The sequence below is a fragment of the Fusarium pseudograminearum genome, chromosome 2 (genome assembly GCF_000303195.2).
Source record: "Fusarium pseudograminearum CS3096 chromosome 2, whole genome shotgun sequence".
Lineage (NCBI taxonomy): Eukaryota > Fungi > Ascomycota > Sordariomycetes > Hypocreales > Nectriaceae > Fusarium > Fusarium pseudograminearum.
In genome coordinates, this window is record NC_031952.1 from 5,063,414 (window position 1) to 5,082,476 (window position 19,063).

At 48.0% G+C, this 19,063-nt stretch overlaps 6 protein-coding genes across 6 annotated transcripts, besides 1 other annotated feature; 1 reads left to right on the top strand and 5 right to left on the bottom strand.

Moving 5' to 3' along the window:
* Window position 1: 1 nt before the first annotated feature.
* Window positions 2–101: a repeat region.
* Window positions 102–271: 170 nt separating this feature from the next.
* Window positions 272–1,825, bottom strand: FPSE_08399 (uncharacterized protein; the record flags this gene model as incomplete). Its single annotated transcript, XM_009261517.1, has 5 exons — window positions 272–914; window positions 965–1,014; window positions 1,072–1,189; window positions 1,240–1,669; window positions 1,720–1,825. 5 exons carry the CDS (start codon window positions 1,823–1,825, stop codon window positions 272–274), a joined length of 1,347 nt encoding a protein of 448 aa, XP_009259792.1.
* Window positions 1,826–2,338: 513 nt separating this feature from the next.
* On the bottom strand, window positions 2,339–3,880 carry LYP1 (the record flags this gene model as incomplete). Its single annotated transcript, XM_009261516.1, has 1 exon — window positions 2,339–3,880. The coding sequence occupies one exon, from the start codon at window positions 3,878–3,880 to the stop codon at window positions 2,339–2,341; it is 1,542 nt and encodes a 513-aa protein (XP_009259791.1).
* Window positions 3,881–5,793: 1,913 nt separating this feature from the next.
* FPSE_08397 (uncharacterized protein) lies at window positions 5,794–6,869 on the bottom strand (the record flags this gene model as incomplete). Its single annotated transcript, XM_009261515.1, has 3 exons — window positions 5,794–6,161; window positions 6,208–6,380; window positions 6,430–6,869. The coding sequence occupies 3 exons, from the start codon at window positions 6,867–6,869 to the stop codon at window positions 5,794–5,796; spliced, it is 981 nt and encodes a 326-aa protein (XP_009259790.1).
* Window positions 6,870–7,962: 1,093 nt separating this feature from the next.
* FPSE_08396 (uncharacterized protein) lies at window positions 7,963–9,942 on the bottom strand (the record flags this gene model as incomplete). Its single annotated transcript, XM_009261514.1, has 1 exon — window positions 7,963–9,942. The coding sequence occupies one exon, from the start codon at window positions 9,940–9,942 to the stop codon at window positions 7,963–7,965; it is 1,980 nt and encodes a 659-aa protein (XP_009259789.1).
* A 2,073-nt stretch (window positions 9,943–12,015) lies between these two features.
* On the top strand, window positions 12,016–17,087 carry FPSE_08395 (uncharacterized protein; the record flags this gene model as incomplete). Its single annotated transcript, XM_009261513.1, has 7 exons — window positions 12,016–12,051; window positions 12,086–12,134; window positions 12,345–12,646; window positions 12,701–15,082; window positions 15,135–16,622; window positions 16,698–16,855; window positions 17,045–17,087. 7 exons carry the CDS (start codon window positions 12,016–12,018, stop codon window positions 17,085–17,087), a joined length of 4,458 nt encoding a protein of 1,485 aa, XP_009259788.1.
* Window positions 17,088–17,309: 222 nt separating this feature from the next.
* Window positions 17,310–18,223, bottom strand: FPSE_08394 (uncharacterized protein; the record flags this gene model as incomplete). Its single annotated transcript, XM_009261512.1, has 3 exons — window positions 17,310–17,535; window positions 17,586–17,877; window positions 17,929–18,223. 3 exons carry the CDS (start codon window positions 18,221–18,223, stop codon window positions 17,310–17,312), a joined length of 813 nt encoding a protein of 270 aa, XP_009259787.1.
* Between the last annotated feature and the right edge of the window lie 840 nt (window positions 18,224–19,063).

Below are 19,063 nucleotides of genomic sequence, written 5' to 3' on the forward strand. Positions count from 1 at the left end.
AGAAAATGCGGGATCCCGTCCGCTCTCCCATAGTCAAGCTGGTAAGGGGCGGATTAGTAGTTGGGTCGGTGACGACCAGCGAATCCCCGCTGTTGTATGTTATCTTTTGTCTTTTTGCTGTCGTGAGACATCTAGATGTTTGTCCTGCCACTCAAAACTGACAGTGCAGTTGATTTCTTCTTGATCTACCTGAGACATGGTGTGATTGAGGTGTCTAGATAAAAACTATATACTACAATGAAATTTCTATCGCACGCAAGAAACGATCTATCTATCCTCTCATCATCGCCTCGCATCTATCTCGTCTATAGTCATCCTCATCATCGCTATCGGAATCTGACGATACCAAACACTCTTCCTGCCTTCCCAGCTCATTCATAGCGATATCATCATCCCCAAGCTTGGTGTAGGCCATCCTCTGCCTCCAAGTCTTATACTTCCTAATTCCGAATATGAGTGCAAGTACAAATACCGACACCGCAACAGCCATAATTCCCAACGATCTCCATAATCTCCAGCCTCTGATACAGCACGGATACCACGCCATGAAAATACTAACGGCCCATTCTTTCCAGCCCGTCATTCGCGGATGATCGCGTACCAGGCCTTTACGAACAAGATGCTTGAAACGTGGACCATTGGGTCCAGAGTTGAAGCGCTTGAGGCCAAAGTGCGGAACTGTTTTCTGACGTGGATCAGAGTCTGGGTACCTGATATCTCCCCAGTGACCAACAAAGTCAAACCACGAGGTCAGGTTCTGAGCAGGTTCCGTCGCAGATGGCTGGAGAGGAGAGACTATCGGTGTGATGGTTGTGGTATCAGGGTTAAAGCGGTAGAAGTAGGCCGATAGGACGGGGTCCCATATCTTGCCCTCATCGCAGTAATCGAACAAGGCTGCATTGTGAATTTGATGCCTATGGTATGATAAGTATTGGTTACAAGCAAGTGAGATGGAATGGCGTACCCTTTTGATGGATAGTTGGCATGAGAACCGGCGGCACTGTAGACGACAGGCTATGTTTTCAGTCAGTGGATATCCCGAAGATGCAATGGTGGTTCTTGTTCACGTACTCTGCCATCAGTAATGTTGATCTTCGAGCTGTCCCACTTGAAACCAACGCCATCGACATGCTGGCTATAGTATACACCAACGGGGGTACCGTTGTGAAACCTGACCATGTTGTGTTCCCTGGGACGAAATGTCAGTTCGGTTTCTGTTTCGGTACGAAGCTCACTAACCAATCTCCAACATGATTGCCAAAGTGTATCCCGGTTGATAAGTGGTCACCTGCGATAAAGCGATTTATTGGCTCCAGGACTTGAGTGATATTTGGTCCCTCGTTGAATGAATAGAAATAGAAGTAGAAAGCGTCGACATCTATATCGCTCTTCTCAACCAAAATCACAGCGCAGGGCACAGAATTGTGGATTTTCCCTTTGGCATCGGGCGCCTCGCCTAAAATCCAAGTTGGATATGTCAAAGGGTCCTCCTTGGAAGTGAGAGCAACTTCTTCACCTCCATAACCATTGAGGTCTCCCAGATTCTCTAGGTCGAGTGAAGATGGGCCGCTGATTGGCTGTCCATCAAGTTTGGGGATTGTGTTGGAGATGTGAGCCGCGAGATCGCTCGGCATGAAGCGATCTTCCGGGTGCAGCCATACTAAAGGCGCTGCGATATTTATTAATCTTGGTGAACAAAGAATTCGCGATATAACTCACCATGACTGGCAACATAGTCGGGACAGCGATTTAGGCCCGACGCTTCCGAGGCCGCGGGAACAAAGATGCTGGCAAGACTGAGCAGCAACAGCTGTTTCTGTACCATCATTTGACTCAACGCGCCACCAAACATCTCAATGCCGTCCTGTCTAGCAGGATCTTTGATGTTTGTGACTTGTTGTCAAGAAGAACAGGCCTAAACCCGATCTGATGGAAGATACCAGGGACAATCTGCTTATTCAGCAACGGGATCTTCGGCATTAGATGCGTCGCGTTGATTGGTGGTGCCGTACCAGGACCTCCACTTGTAAAGTCTTGGTGGACACTTATCACTAGGACGGACAACAGAAATACGAATAGGTTTGAAGGGAGATTGTTGATGACGCGTGGTCAGTATCATATAGTAATAAGGTGTAACAGGGGAGAAGCGTTATCGTGTATCTAGTTTTGTAAGTTGATAGACATAGTTTGGGGGAGATTTATAGAGAGTACCCCGTTCAAATAATTATTGCTGATAATAGATTGTCTACTCCTGATGTTGATAGATCAAACGCGTTAAAAATAAATCGGGCTATAAAAAGGACTCTTTCTTATGTATGTCATGAATCTAGATCTCTAATTATAGTTCGCTTCCAGTAATGAGATCCATCTCGCTTAACGGCACCGTCTTGGTTCTGAAAATCAACTTGTGACCAATAACCATAACGAGGAATAAAATCAAGCTAATATAGTTGGTGAAGAACTTGCTGGTATCCCATTCAATGAATACCTCAAACCCGCTAGTGATTATGATCAAAGTACTGAAGAACAAGCCATACCAAGATAGATATGGCTGCAAAGGAGCGACATAGGGTAGGCCAGTACGAGGTATGCCTTGAAGCGAAAGAGCCTTCATAAACCGGATATGACAGAGGGAAATGATAGCCCAGGCAATAAACCCTGCAACAGAGGTAATGCTCAGGAACCAGTTGAACACAACAGTGCCATTGTTTGACAGGTTGAGGAATGACAAGAACCCAACAGCTGCACAGACACCGACAGCATTGTATGGCGTTCCAAACCGATTTGTTTTCTTCAAAAACTTAGGTGCATGGCCCGAGTCGGCAAGCGAGATGAGGATTCGGCTGCTGGAATACACATCCGAGTTGGCTGCAGTCAAAACAGCAGTCAATAGCACTGCGTTGAGAATTGATGGAAGAATTGGTACTCCGGCCAGCTGGGTGACGATGACAAGAGGGGATGCTGAGGCGTCATGCGATCCACTGAGGAGGCCTTTCTCGGTTGAGGGAATATTCAGACCAAGGAAGAAGACTGTGGCGATAAATATTGAAAATACTCCCCAAAAGGTCCAGCGCATTGCCGAGGGAATAGTCTTCCGGGGATCTTTCGTTTCGCCTGCTCCGATAGCCACCAACTCAGACCCCTGATAGCTGAAGCCTGCGGTGATCAAAACAGACCAGAATCCAACAAATCGTCCAATGTCGCCCTCGACGATGTGCTCATTGAACGCACCAGGGTCTTTCCAGTATTTGAACCCGATATATCCTTGGTCTCCGACACCTGCGTTGACACATATCGAAAATATGATAAAACCGATGATCGTGATGACTTTGATGCTCGAGAACCACATCTCGAATTCTCCAAACCAGCGGACAGGCATGAAATTGGCTGCTGTGAAGAGAAACCAAAACACAGTAATCCAAATTCCGATACTAAGGTCCTTCTCCCAATATTGGATGATCAAGCCAGCCGCTGTTAATTCAAGAGCAAAAGTGATTGACCAGCTGAACCAGTAAATCCAGCCCATAGCGAAGCCAAACGTGGGGTCGAGGAAGCGCGTCGCGTATGTAGTAAAGGCGCCCGCGACAGGGATATATGCTGCCATTTCGCCAAGCGCTGTCATAACTGAGAACAAGAGCGTTCCAACAAAGATAAAGGCAATGAGAAGCGATACAGGACCAGCCGTCGCCAGGGCGTTTCCTGTTCCGATGAAAAGACCGGTGCCGACGGCAGCGCCTATGGCGATGAACTGGAGATGGCGGCCATGGAGAGCTCGTTCAAGTTCTGTGCCCGTGGCTTCGGGACTGTGTTGGAAAGACTTGGTTGAGGGTGCTGACTCGTGGGCCTCCTGTTGAGGGTCTGATTTAATGTGCAAGTCCATCATGGTCTAGGTGGAGAGTCTTCTGCTAAAGCGAGAACAAGTAACCACGAGGACAAGCGGAGCGAAAGAAGTCTTTGTTCGTTTTGTTCCAAACGGCATAGTGAGACTCGGAACGATTGATAAGTAGAGTTGATCATGTTCGGAGACTCTCGGTGTTTGGGGATGATTGACAGTCTTGTCGTTGAAAGGCGAATATGGTGGAGTCAATAAAGCTCAAATGGGGTAACCATTAGATAATAGTTTGTCACACTCATCAATGTTGCCTTTTACCCGCACCGTAGAACATCGATTTGTTTATATGTCAGTAGTAAACCCACTTGTGAGCATCGTAGTTTATATGTTAAGCCAAGGCGTGACTATATCGAAGCTAGATCAAGCCGAGATGCATGAACCAACCGGGGTTGTAAAATGTGGCTTTCAATAGAGTCACGCTATTACGGTGACTGGCTAAACGTGTCGTTCTCACAAAAAGAATTCGGTCTGCCCACATCATGTCTTGCTAGGGCGGATGTCGAGGTTGGGCGTAGTGGGTCTGGTCGTTGAAAGGCGGAGGCTAGATATCTTTCAACATCGACACCTTCCGTATATGGTAATTCTTTGTAGTCATTATCATAAGTTATAAGCCAATTCATTTGAAAGGTATAATGTTCTTGTTGGCAGATACAAGCACTGGCCTTGACTTGAGCTTCGCCGAGACTAGACTGCGCCATATCGCAACTAACAGAATCCCTTGCGGAAGACTTGGAAACCATGGGAGTTAAGTCCCTCTTGACATGAATAACTTCCAGTTGGTTCTCGATGCGTACTCGAGAGATATGGACACATACCCAAAGGTGGTGGTATCACATATGTCAACTTGGCAAGACATTAGTCCAGCGTTACCATTGTAGTCCGGTCAGATTCAGTCCCATCAGGCTGTGCCAAATGTGGGATAGTTATCAGTTAACTGAGACAAGTTAGATCATCCATAGAAGGAATCAGGGACATGGAACCAGCAGACTGTTTGGATCATGTTCATGGGTGATTATTGTTGCGGCCCCCAGCTTCGAGGACATTGGACGACATAACATATGCCATATAAAAGCGGGTCTACGGAGCGAATGATGAGCAAGTCTTCTACCCAAAATTACTGGTCAACCGCTCAACAGACATAACGAAGCGTGTGTTCACAGCGATCAAAACAGCCCCCTACCATGGACAAAACATAAATACAGACACATACAGCATCCCAGAGGAAAAAGAAATGCGACCGAAGGGAATCGAACCCCTCTCTAACGCTACCTTTTGAATGGAAGGCGTTAATGCTAACCACTACACCACGGTCGCTTTGTGTTGTCGATGTCGTGATGCCTTCATAACAGAGCTCATCTTCGACCACCATCCCACTATCTGCGACGTAGATACATTGTTGATGAATTGCTCTTACTTGGAACAACAACTAGATCGATTTCTATTGCTCAAGAAACTTACAAGGATCCTGCATCACTATGCCACTTTCAGTCTAAGCTACCTACCACAGTGGATTGAGACTCGGCTCTCATCTGGAGACAACAAGTAACCAGAGTAAATATGTTTCTTTTCTTTTCTTTTTCTCACGATCTGATCTCATCGATCTCTCATCGTTTCGCGGAAAATCTTGGTCGGAAATCCCTCCAGTAGACAAGGGGTTTGCGGAGTCTTGTTTCATATTAACTATGTGATATAGCCACACAAGTAATAATGAAACTCAGCATGACACATAAACATGTGATTGAATAGTTAAAGGACTCAAAATTTATCAAATTTTTATTCATGCGACCAAGTTATGTTAACAACTTGAATTCAATATGTACAATGAATAGTGACGTCCTCGCGATAAAACGCACAAATAGGAGCATCTGCTAGCCTAGCTTCTCCCTCGATAGGTGATTCTTTTACATGTAAGAAGCATCATAAAAGCCCTTGGAAGCGTAGCTGGATGTCAGGACAGTGGAGATAGAAACAGCAGAGCTGAGCTTCTTAGAGAATGAAGCACGGGCACCGGTAGAGCCAGCGCCTGTGTTGCCGAACTCGTTGAACTGGACGTGACCAGTGTTCTCTTCGCCCTTGTTCCAGATCGACCATCCAGCGGGGTGGATAACAGCGCTCATGCTGGTCTTTTGGAATGTCACACGGGCGTATTGTCTCCAGGGTCGGCCAAGGTAGTAGGCGCCGTTGGCGACGTTGTTGCCGGCGGCAGCGGCGATGTTGCAGTTGTTGAAGACATAGTTGGACGGGTTGGAGTCAGAGTCTCGGCCGTTGGCTACTTTCGTTAGTGATGCTCTGAAGTTCTTTGTTGCTAGACTTACCAGTGATGTAGCCGACTGAGGCAGAAACAACGCGAAGGTCGTTCTTCTCGAACCAGACAGACGCGCGCTGACCAAAGATAAAGTCAGTGGCACCAGCAATCATGCACTTGGAGTACAACTGGTATCCCTCGTTGGCAAGGAGGGTATCTTGGAAACCGGTGAGAGCGACACCGCTATAAGAGAGTCAGAAAAGCTTTAATAAATACTCCAAATGATGCTTACTAGTATCCGCTATCGGCATACGCGCTCAGAGCGACAGCTTGGCTGCCCTTTCCATAAGTGTTGGCAACGTTGACGTTGTATAGTTTAAAGTTTGCAGCCTTGACGCGAAGCGTGGCAGTTCCGTCGTTGTTGAGGCCATCTGCTTGACTCTTCTTCGCTGTGATGGTGACCTTGTTACCAGCATAGCCGCTTGTGTCGGTGGTGTATCCGTAAATGGTCAGCTGGGCGTTGCGCGCAGAAACAAGAACCTGCTCATTATAGGTTCCCTGATCGATGAAGATGCATTGGGATCCCGAGGCAGTGGTCGAAAGAGAGTTGACCGCAGACTGAATGGTACCGAATTGGCCTCCCTTCTTGACCGTGATACATCCACTGGGTGCAGTGGTTCGGCTAGCGGCCAGCACCGCAGTGATGAAGTTGAGTGTTGCAAAGATCTTCATGGTGATGTGTAGGTCAGAAGGGATCGAGGCAGGCCAATGGGTAAGCGAAGGTGACAGTGGCCGGAGGAGGACTTATATATCATGGCCGTGTGCGAAACCCCTGATACTTGCATCTTCTGATGCATTCTCATGTAGAGTAGAGTGCAGCCTTAAACCTTAAACTCAGAGTGGTAGTCATTTTACATGATTGGTGGAGAAAAAGCCTTGACGAAAATACGAGGCTATTTTGTCAAGGATCAATGCCACTTCAATCTGGGGGTTAGCTTCTCTGCCCCCCGGAGTGTAAAGCTCCGCTGTTGGTTTCGGCCGTTTCAAGCCCATTGCCGTTTCCCCATAGAAGTTGACTCGAATCAGTATAGCAGGGTTATATCGATCGATTTATAGTCACCTCTAGATCGCTGTCAGGGCATGTTCTTGGTGGATTAATATTTTCCGCATGCACTCTGAGTAAATCCGGGGAATACAAGTTTCGAGGTTTCCCCCAATCTTCCATTTCTCCACTGGCTTAGCGTTGCGCTGGAGTTTGTGGTCAGATGCTTCGTGTACAAAGGGTGAATTGACTTTGTTACGCGTTACAGTTACATTAGCAGACTCTGAGCAGGGATTAGGATTGGGGGAAAAGACCGTGAGAAAAGTAAAAAGAAATGAACAAAGCAATTGCATGACACAGCCATTTCACCATTCGCAAAAGACGCAAAGTAGCTGACAGAGAATTAAATTGAACTCTGAACACAGAGTCTAAAGACTATGGAATACAAATCGTTCCCCAAAGCCCCAAGGACCACCGCGAAACAGAGAATCTCCATCCAGTCGTCGATATTACATACGTTTCTATCGTAAACTATTTTAGGCCCACATACTCGACAAAGGCACCCATAAAACATAAGATCATGAAAGATAATAAGGTAAACATCCACTGCACAGAACAGGCTGCCCACTAAGAAGGTAAGAAGTGAAGACGCGGGAGCCCCAAATGCAACGGAGTGTAAGTAGAACTTCGAAGCGAAAATTGCGCGTGCACCAGGTCAGGTACAATGCATTTCTGAAAGGGCGTTAGTGTGAGTTGACGATGGAGTTGGGGGCGGGGGAAATACTAACAGAGCAGAGCGAAGGCACCGACGGCAATGAGAGCCAGAACGGGGCGGACACGGTCACCGCCAGAGACAATGACAACATCATCGCCAGAAGGCTTTCCGTGCTTGCACACAGTAGGCTCGACGTAAGGGGTAACATCCCAGGGGCTGTATCCGAGGCAGACAGAGTAGGCCTCCTTGCAGGTCTCGATGATAGCACCAGAAGCGTCACAGCAGGCCTTGTAGACAGTGGTGCACTGAACACAGCACTCCTCGTCAGATCCAGAGTTGGACTTGCTGTTGCTGCCAGACTTGTCGCCGCCAGTCTTGGAGTTGGAACCAGAGTTGCCGCCCTTGCCGTTGTAGCCAGAGTCACCACCGGTCTTGGAGTTGGAACCGGAGCTCTCGTGCTTGCAGACAGTAGGCTTGACGTAGGGGGTAACATCGAAGGGGTTGTAGCCAAGGCAGACGGTGTACTCGCTCTTGCAGGTCTCAATGTCGTGGCCGTCAATGGAGCAGCACTCATCGTAGACAGTGGTGCACTGAACACAGCACTCCTCCTCAGAGCCAGACTTGGAACCGTTGTAACCAGTATCACCCTTGCCGTTGTAGCCAGTGTCGCCCTTGGAGTTGGAGCCGGAGGTGACAGTCTTGCAGACAGTGGGCTTGACGTAAGGAACGACATCCCAAGGGTTGTAGCCAAGGCAGACGATGTACTCCTTCTTGCAAACCTCAACGTCACCCTTCAGGCAGCACTCGTCGTAGACAGTTGTGCACTGGACACAGCACTCCTCAACAGTAACCTCAACCTCCTTGTGGCCGTAGTCACCCTTGGAGTTGGAACCGGAGCTGATGGACTTGCAGACGGTAGGCTTAACGTAAGGAACAACGTCCCAGGGGTTGTAACCGAGGCAGACAATGTACTCCTTCTTGCAGACCTCAATGTCGCCGTTCAAGCAGCACTCATCGTAGACAGTGGTGCACTGGACACAGCACTCCTCAACAGTGATCTCGACCTCCTTGTGGCTGGAGCTGTCGTACTTGGAGTTGTAGTAGTCCTTTCCGTGGCTGGTCTCGTACTCCTTGTAGTAAGACTCTTCGTGCTTGCAGACAGAGGGCTTGACGTAGGGGGTAACGTCCCAAGGGTTGTATCCGAGGCAAACAGTGTACTTCTCCTTGCAGATGGCAATATCAGCACCAGGAATAGCGCAGCACTCATCGTAAATGGTAGTGCACTCGAGGCAGCAGTATTCAGCGGTGTAGTAACCCTCGTGGTAAGAAGAAGTGCCGTGAGAAGAGTAAGAGTAAGAACCAGATTCGTAGTAAGAGCTGTACTTCTCGTAGAAGTAGTGCTCGTCATACTTGGACTCGTAGTCAATGTAGTACTGCTTCTCATGCTTGCAGACGGAGGGCTTGACGTAGGGGGTAACGCCCCATGGGTTGTAACCGAGGCAGACAGTGTACTTCTCCTTGCAGATGGCGATATCAGCGCCGGGGACGGAACAGCACTGGTCGTAAACGGTGGTACATTCGTAGGCGCAGATGTCGGGGGTGAAGCAGCTTCCAGTGCCACAAACGCACTTGCCATCGTCGTGCTTGGGAGGGTAAGGCTCGTAGACGCAGACGGTGGGCTCGACGTAAGGGACAATGTCCCATGGGTTGTAGCCAAGGCAGATAGTGTACTTCTCCTTGCAGATGGCGATGTCAGCGCCAGGGATGGCACAACACTCGTCATACACAGTGGTACACTGGTAGCAGCAGACCTCGGGGCTGGCGGTCTTGGTGGGCTTGACCATAGTGGTCATGGTACCAGTCATGGTATCGGTCATGGTGGTGGTGTCAATGGCAGTGTCGGGGAGAGCACTGGTGACCGAAGTGGGAACGTTCATACCGCCAGTGGTGGTGAAGTCCTCAGTGGTGGTACCAGGAGTCATCTGGGCGAAGCCAGAAGCACTCATGGCCACGGTCAAAAGACCGGACAGAGCGTGGGAGTATCTCATCTTGAAGGACTCAGACAGAGATCACGGAAAAGAGAGTGTATTAAGTTGGATAAAAAAACAAATTGCAGAAAAGAGTGAATGTCGAGTGGGTTGGTAAAGAGTGTCAGTCGCAACCGAGCTGTAAAAGAGTGATGCTGGTTGTGCTGAAGAACTGATTTGGAGGGAAGCTGAGGACCTTCTTATACTCGATTTGCCCAACTCAAGAGCCCCCTTGGTGTGTATGGGAATCCCAGCTCTGGTCCCTTTCTCGCCTCCCCAGGCACCGAAGGCTCGTTCTAGAACCTGGGGAAGGGGGCTTTGGAATTGGGGAAATTCGATATTTCCCCGGATCAAAGTGTCAGTAGGGCGATTCTAGGGAGGCGGTCAGTATGGAGAGGGATTTACTTCTAGAGAGAGACAAGCCCCTCGACAATGTTTCAGTTATGCATATTTTAGCAATGGATTTTAGATGCGCTGGCCTCCTCTAACCTCGTAATTTTGCAAAGAATGTGCTAAGATTGACGGGGAATCAAGTAAGAATAATTCTATTGTCGCTAGCTTGGCAAACCAGGACTTAGAGTGACAGAATAACAATCTGAATCAATGGATGCACTCACGATAGAATTCCGAGGACCCTTTTTCTTGGCTTCCAACGGTCAAATGTGCCCTGAGAAGGAAATTCACCGCCAGAGTCACAAGGCTACTGTCATTTTTGCAGCTGAAGGGAGAGTGAGACACTGTCTCGGAACCTCGCTTTAACCTCACTTCCCCCTCAACAACTACCCAATTGGAGTCCATAGGGCAATACAACTTCATATCCCAAGTGGAAGGGCCGTTGCCGAATGGCCGATGCCCAGACTTCTTGGCTTTCAAGTTGAACTTGTCTAGCGTATAGCCTTTGCCTGACCTTGGGATGAAGAAACATGCATCCCTTTGAGACTGACTAGAAGTTCGATGAGGGAATATGCGACCCAGCCATCCCATTTCAAAATACTTACCGCTAGATTATACTGAGACTTGCTGCAATGTCTTGAACAAGTGCGTTGCCGCCTGGGCAAAGCTTGTCTTCTTCTTTAAGTCAGCTGGCTGAGGTCAAAGTCGTAGCAATTAGATTATTACGAGACGAATCTACCAGACTCAGGTCTGGATCTACTTGCATTAGTCAGAGGAAGGACTCATTTGTCGGGCTCTCGATTCTCTTTTGATCGGAACATCGCGCGGTGATTTGTGGCACAGGAAGCATTTCAGACGGTCTCACACGATCCCTAGAAATGTTTCACCGCCTCGTAAATAAACAACTATGCATTTTTTTAACCTTGAGTACCTTATTCGTTTAGCGCTGCATACCAATGCAAATTGCAGTCAGATAACACGTTTCGCCGCCACCAATACTATCTGGTGCAATTTGCACATATTTGCCACGCTAAACCGTTTAGCATGGTAAGACGTTACCCTGAACCCAAATAATCACGATATTCCAATCACGAGGTATTCAAACTGGCTTGAGTCTCGATATTGGGTATGTTATTGTGGTAATTACGGCCAAATGAAGTCAGGTATCAAGGATTTAATCACAAGAAAGGATTCCCTGTTGCAATCCACCAGTCTCTTTTCGTAAAGGCGACTACATAGACTGTGTCGGCTCCAAATGTTCCATGGATAGGATATTGGAAAAAAGGGCAAACCCCGTTTGATCAGATATCACCAGGCATGATACGTGGTACTATAGCTCATAGTTTGTCGTACTGGCCCTGGGCTTCGCTTCCTTTTGCCCTAACACGTTGCAAATACCCTGTTGTTATATATAGCGACGAGGGAACAAGCGGACCTAGGACTACCTAACTGCAATTCCTTTTCAAAGGTTGAGGTAAAAGGTGAAGCCTATCAGGCCATTATTGGCACCTCGACCTGCCTAAAAGGTCGAAGCAGTACTGCAGAAATTACGAGCAATGGCGATAATCTTTCCTAATGTTAAAATGATTCCAGGCGTCAGCCTATACCCTTGACTGACTGTGACATCTCATATGCCCTATCTCCGAACAAATGATCCGAGTAGGGCCAAAAAGCCCCTCACATGAGCATTTCAACCCCAAAATGGGTTTATTTTTCAACCCATTCTCGTATCGTCCTGTCAGCACGATCCCTGCTTTACACCCAGTGACAGGCTATGACAAACTGGCAATTGGCCCGCGAGGCGTACGGACCTGCAATGCGTGAGATTCAAGCTCAGCTGTAGCGGCGAAGCTCAGCCTTATCAACCAACACAACATGGCCCCTCGTCCCTTGCAATGAGAAATACTTGGAGGGGAGGCATAACTACAAATACGATACATTGTCCGAAAGCTCCAGATAAGATGCGCAATCATTGTCCTCTTTTCTCTTCCGTATATTATTCTCCCATCTTGATTCTATACTGCCATTAGCTCCTATGGAAGTGTCTGCCAGCGGTTTAGACGTCAAGGCTGTTGCATTTGGCGCCAATGTCGACGAAGAAATCGCGCGAATTTGGAAAGATGTCGAGGCCCGCGTTGTGCAAATGGCGGGCGGTAACCCAGCCAAAATCAAGCAAGGGCTCGGCATAAATGATGTACTACAGTACTTGAACGACGCTCAGGTCAAAGACAAACACGTATCTGAAAAGTACGGCACCGTCAAGAATATTTTCAACCGAACGCTCCAGTGCATCCAGACGGTGGGTGGAATCGTCGCAGATGGAGCCTCCTATGTATGTTGAAAGTAACATCTACAAGTTTAGGAAATTTTGCTTACGAGTTGATAGGTCTTTTCTCCTGCTGGCCAATGCTACAATGCCCTCACCTTCGTCATTCAGGCATGGCAAGGGTATGAAGGTATCTTTGAGAGTCTTGCTGGGCTTCTCGAGAAGTGTATCGAGTTTCTTGACCGTCTCGAATACTACACCAAGCCGGTAATGGACTCCAAGCTTACAAGAGTCGCCTGTCAGCATCTCCAAATCTTTGTCAAGATCTGCGATCGCAGCCTTGGACTTCGATCCAAGAGGAGCAAGTTTGCCGCTTTTATGAAACAAATGTTCCTAAACGACGATGGTATGCAGGGTCTTCTGAGTGAGATGCAGAACCTCGTCGATAAAGAACATCTGCTTGTTTCAGCGCAGACATGGAAATCTAGTAACGAGGCGGCTGCTAATTCGAGAGATGGTTTACAACTAACGCGAAACGTGCACAACAGTCTGGTTGACGATAGAAACAAGAAGCAGCTGGAAGGTGAACGACTGAAATGGAAACAGACTGTCGTTAATGCGCTAGAATTGAACCCCTCCATCCTGAAACCTGATTCCCAAGGGCCATGGGACAAGGCATGGAAGCGGCACAAGGAGCACAGGTTTGAGGGTAGCGGTGAATGGCTTTTTCAAGACCCCAAGTTTGCTTCCTGGGTCTCGGGCGATCAAGGGTCGAAGCAAATTTTGGCCCTCCAAGGTGAAGAGGGTGCAGGAAAGACACTTTTAGCAACAAACGTTCTACTTCACCTGCGGAAGATGAGAGGGTCTGGGCCCAAGGTCATAATAGCCCACAATTTTCTTGACAAAGACTCCAAGTCAACGACCATCCAGGACGATGCCCTTGACATATCCAGAAATGTGATGGGCCAGATAGCTCTCGCTCATGATCCCATCATGAAGAGCGTAGCGAATATCTGCGACAAGATGAAAGACTTCAACAGCCCACTCGAGATTTGGACAACACTTCTCCTCGACAATCAAGACCTTTTGGCAATGGATCTAAATCTTTTTATCGTTCTCGACGGTCTGGGTGATAATGCTGAGGTTTTGATCAATTTTTTGCAGAAATTCTCGGAGAATTCTCTCATTCAGCGGACTCGGATCCTGCTGACAGGAAAGAAACAACTGTTTGAAACTATCAACAAGGCTGGGGGAGTGAAGATGGAGAGGATCATTCTAGGCGAAACGAACAGCAAGGATCTTGAGATATATATCAACAAGCGCATGGACGGCATGGAGATTCTCAAAGACATGTCGAGACCAAGTGTTGCAGACCTACGGGCTAAGATTCTTAATGATCTCCAGTCCTCTACGGAGGGAGATTACTACAAGATTGGGCGAGTACTTGACAATGTCTCGACAGCAACTGAGGCCGAGGAAATCAACTCGTTACTTGAGTCAGCAGGTGCCATGCGCCCCGACCAAATCGAGTCTGATATTGAGAAGCTGAACCAAACCCGCACCGCCAAGGAGATTGCTGAAATTAACGAAATCATCCTCTGGGTTAACGCTGGCAAAAGATGGTTCAACCCGCTCGAGATGGAGTCAGCACTCGCTTTAAAGGCTGGCCCCGGAGGGAGCACATCACTCATGTCAGTAAAGACCAAGATTGCATCCAAGTATAACATCTTTTCTACCGAGTCAGGCTTTGTTGATTACAAGGTGGATAACGTTGAGAAGATGATTCCGCTCAAGAAGCGAGATGTGGCAGATGATCAGAGCTCTAGTGGTTTCAAAGAGATCCAGCCAGCCGAGGTCAACATCATCAAGCATTACCTCTCAACAGTATGTCCAAGTGATCTTTACGAAAAGTTTGGTTTCGACCGATTCTTCGAATGCAAGATGACACGCAAAGGCAATTACATCTGCAGAGACCCGGACAATGCAGAAGCCACGATGGTCCTGCGCTGCATATCCTGTCTCGCGGATGAGCGGACCAGCAAAACAGAGAGACTCCACTATTACGCATCGTGGTATCTCCAGCAGCATCTGGAAAAAGCCGACCTGTCATTGACAGACAGGTCTATTAAGGCTGAGGCAGGCAAACACCTTGTCAGATTGTTCACTGAGCAATATGCTTTGGACTCTTTATTCGGTCTCCATATGTCCTTTGAGGATGCCTCAGACGTAATCTTTTCAGCGGACGACATTCCCGGCACTTGGGACACCTGGATATTTTCAGACGAAGGATTAGATTCGATTTCGAAATGGTTGAACGACTCGGCCGTCAAGGAGCTCGTCAAGGATAATGAACTGGTCGTCTCTTTCGAAACTGGCAGCAATCGCCATCTAGCTTTATTCGGTTTTGCTGCAACGACAGCGGCCCAGGACCTTTTCATGAGAGAAACAACCAGACGTGACGCTATTCGGGCCTATATTCTTCTCAGCGCATTATTGAACAAGGTATGTAGAGCGTTGCGCAGGAACATCCTGGAACGAAGCTAATTCATCTTAGGAACAAGCTACTACAGACAAAGATTCGATCGCAAAGGAGGGGCCCGGGACGACTAAGAATGCTGAAAGCATCGAGAAGGAAGAAGAGAAAGGCGCGGTTAGCGAGGATATCGACCCAATCTACAAACCGACCATGGAGGACTTCCAGCGAGTGGAACAATGGGCAAGCGAAAGACTAAGCATTACCAAAAAGGACTCCAAATGGGAGGCAAAGGCCTCGCTGGTCCTATCTTATGTTGCAGGTGAAAAGATCCCCAAGTCTCTGGTTGAAGAGAGAGCTCGCAAGGCACTGGAGATGGACCCCGACAGCTGGGTCGCTGCGTATGCACTTTCTCGTGTGACTGAATCCAGAGACGAATCCATCCAGAACCTTCAGAAAGCTTTTGACACGCTGGTTGGCGACACTGAGTGGCAGAAGGAACGTGGCCACAAAGGCATCTTGGCACGAGTCATCTACGACCTGGGAGACAAGTACTGGGCAGATCAGAAGCAGCAGGAGCAGGCAATTGCCACCTACTCCACGATATTCAACTTGGGCCGGTCGATCGAACTTTTTGAAAGCTTCAAAGGTGTCCTTCAGAAGTATGCTCAGGCCGAGCGCTGGGATCTCATGGTGGACTTCTTTCACCGACTTCTTGATGAGCCTGAAGATGGACCCAACACGGCGGGTGACTTTGTCTTGTACGAGTTTTACGACACCAACTTCCATCCGATGTTCGTCAAAATGGTTCGCGCGTTGGGAAGATTTGACCTCTTGGATACTTTGTTCGCTCGAGCCATCGCCAAGGCCACCACTAAAACAGAGCTGGAAGGGATCGGATGGGATGACCAGCTTCGATTCCGGTATGGCCAAACTCTCTTTGAGATCCCAGGTCACGAAGAAGCTGGTATACAGGTCTGGGAGCTTCTGCGCAAAGAAGCAACTGATGACACTCGAGAGTGGGTAACACGTGCAATGGTCAAGCACACCGTCCCTGCGTGGTTAGAACTTGCTATAGCCAGCAAAGACGTCGACCCAGCACGAGCGCAGGGCTTCTTTGACAAGATTGAGGCTCATTATGAGGAGCTTCAGGCTCTTGGGACGCGCGACCAGGAATCCACTATCGGCTTTGCTCAGTACTTTCGTTACCGTGGGGATGTGGCCAAGGCCAAGCAGATCCTGAAGCCGTACGTCACAGAGAATCTTGAGATGCTTTGTGACGATCGGACTGACAACGACCATGGTTCTCTTTGGCTACTTAGCCAGATCTTATCTGTGATGCGGGACCATGCCAATATCAGTGCCTGTATGGAAATGATGCGGCATACCAACGGTTTCATAGCTTGGGAAGAGTACGAGGCTAACTTGGCCAAATACCGGGACGAGAAAGAGCAGAAGAAGCGTGCTGAAGTCAACGGCGAGACCTTTGAAGTTACCTTTGAGTCAGAGCCGGAGAAACCGGATCGCGAGTTCCTTTGGTGCGACGGCTGCGAGGTTGGCTGGGTATCTGTGAGTGAGTTCTGGACATGTTTGAGTTGCAGTGGTACGGTTCAGTTCTGCGTTGACTGCTATAACAAGTTTCAGGAGGGAACTTTGAACAACAATGTTTGTAAAAGGGAGCATGAGCACTATTTTCTGCCTAAGAAAGATGCGGAGGAGGTCAATGCGGTTCCTAATGACTCTGTCAAGATAGGAGAGAGGGTTATCACATTTGAGGCATGGAAGGAAGAGATTAAAGAGCAGTATGTAAACCTTATATCTCTTCCAGCTTGATAGATATATATACGATTGGCTGCTACAGCAGAATCTTTACATTGTCACAGCAACCCTTCAATTATCAGGTTAAGGATTCAGTTACTACCAATCATCCGAAAAATAGCTAAGTTCCAAGAATTTAACGTGTCTAAACATAAGTATTACTTCAAAACAAGTATAAGACACAAGGAGATAAAGACGCAAAACTGGATGAACTAGTTCTAAATACAGGAAAGAGGGTTATTATTTCAGTGCCAACACCACAAACATCACGAGTATTGACCTCCTGTTCTTAAATAGTTGTGGTATCTCAGTATTGTGGAATTACCCTGCATTCTTGGAGTTGTTTCACGCCAGGGTCCGTCCAGAATTCTTATCGATAAGGCGACTTGCACAATTGTATTATATTTATGCTAGTATTTTTAGATGTTATGCGGTCGCTTATGCAACATAATTAGCTTCCATCCAGCCACCATCTACATAAATCTCCTGCTTGGTCATGAACTTGCTCTCGTCTCCCAACAAAAAGGCGATAGAAGCTGCCACTTCTTCGGGCTTAGAGTAACGCTTGATGATTGATGTCAGGTTGTCGTCCTCCGTCATGGTCCATGTCGTACCGTTAGGCAAGTGCAGAGGCTGCTTGATCATGTCTGTATCGATGCATCCACTGAGCAATATCAGTAAACAGTACTGCAGATTCAGTTTGGCTGAACTTACGGGCAAAGAAGATTGACTCTGATGGGATTCTTGGGGTACTTGGCTCCACCTTCATACGCAGCACTTTGACTCAAGCCTCGGATAGCATTCTTCGAGGCAGCGTATGCTCCCATATTACCTGAGGCGTACTTGACCTGTTGGCTACCGCAGTTGACAATACTGCCACCAGGCTTCATATTCTTCATCTCGTACTTGATGCAGTTAAAGGTGCCGATAACATTAACATCAAGCATCTCTTTCAACTCTTCCAGGTCGAGGTCCTCGATGGGATGGATACTCTTGTTCATTTTGGCTATATAAAATGTCAGACCCTTTGTCGGCTATGTAACAAATGAAAGCTTACCTGCCACATTAGCAGCTCCATCCAATTCTCCCCATTTGGCAACCGTGCCCTCGATCCAAAACTTGACATCCTCAGGCTTGGTAACATCCGTAGGGAAATAGATAACACGGTCCTTGACGTCGGGAATGTCCTGCTCAATACCAGCAATAGCCTTCTCCAGGTTCTCCTTGGAAGTCGCTGCCATGGAGACTTTGGCACCACGGGTGAGAAGGTATCGGGAGAGGGACAAGCCAGTTCCCCGGCTGGCACCAGAGACGACAATGACCTTGTCTTGGAAAGGGTATGGGTTTGCCATTTTAAAAGGAGTAAGGGGATATGGATGTTGTGAAAAATATTGCACTTAGGAAACCAGGCGTAAAGGGCACTGGTCAGTGCTAGACTATATAGATGAGTTTGCGTTATCTTCCAACAAGTGAAGCTTTGGTGGCCGAGTGGGGTTTTCACATGAGGCACAGAACAAGCATGCAAGATTGTTACAATACAGGAACCCTAACGGTTGCCAATACCTTGGTATGGGGACAGAATGGGGATTAGGATCCTGGTCATCTTGACTCAAAGCCGTCGGGATCAGGGAAACGATTGAATCGCCACGATGTCTCTTTCCTCGAGGGAATAGCGCTTCCGTGAGGATGGGAAAGATCCTCGTGGGTTATGGAGCTCGCTTGGTAAATCTGCAGCGGGCTTCCCTTCGAAAAGGGGCAGGATCTCTCTTTCCTTGGTGCTGGGTCAGAGGATCCCTGCCCCGGAAAACAGGAGTTTCGTTCCTGGAGGGAGCACTACAGGGGAGGCGAGGAATTGCGTACTGGACCAACACTGTAAGGTTGGCATTTATGATGTGGGCCTTGCAGAAGTGAGAACAAATGAACATGAACAGATTTCTTGTGGACCTCTCGACAAGGATGAGAATCCCATTCCCCAACCAACGGAGCCGCTGCTTCTGTATCCATATGTCCACTTATTCCTGGGCGAGGGAAGAGGAATCTGCATAACCGAGCAAGTAAGGTACAAGAACCAGAATCAGAGCATATGCCTGACAATTGCAAAAAAGAAAGAAAAAGTGATGTATCGTCAAAAAAGACAAAAGAATGCATGAGCTGAGAATTTTCGAACAGGAATACGCACTGCCAGGGCACTG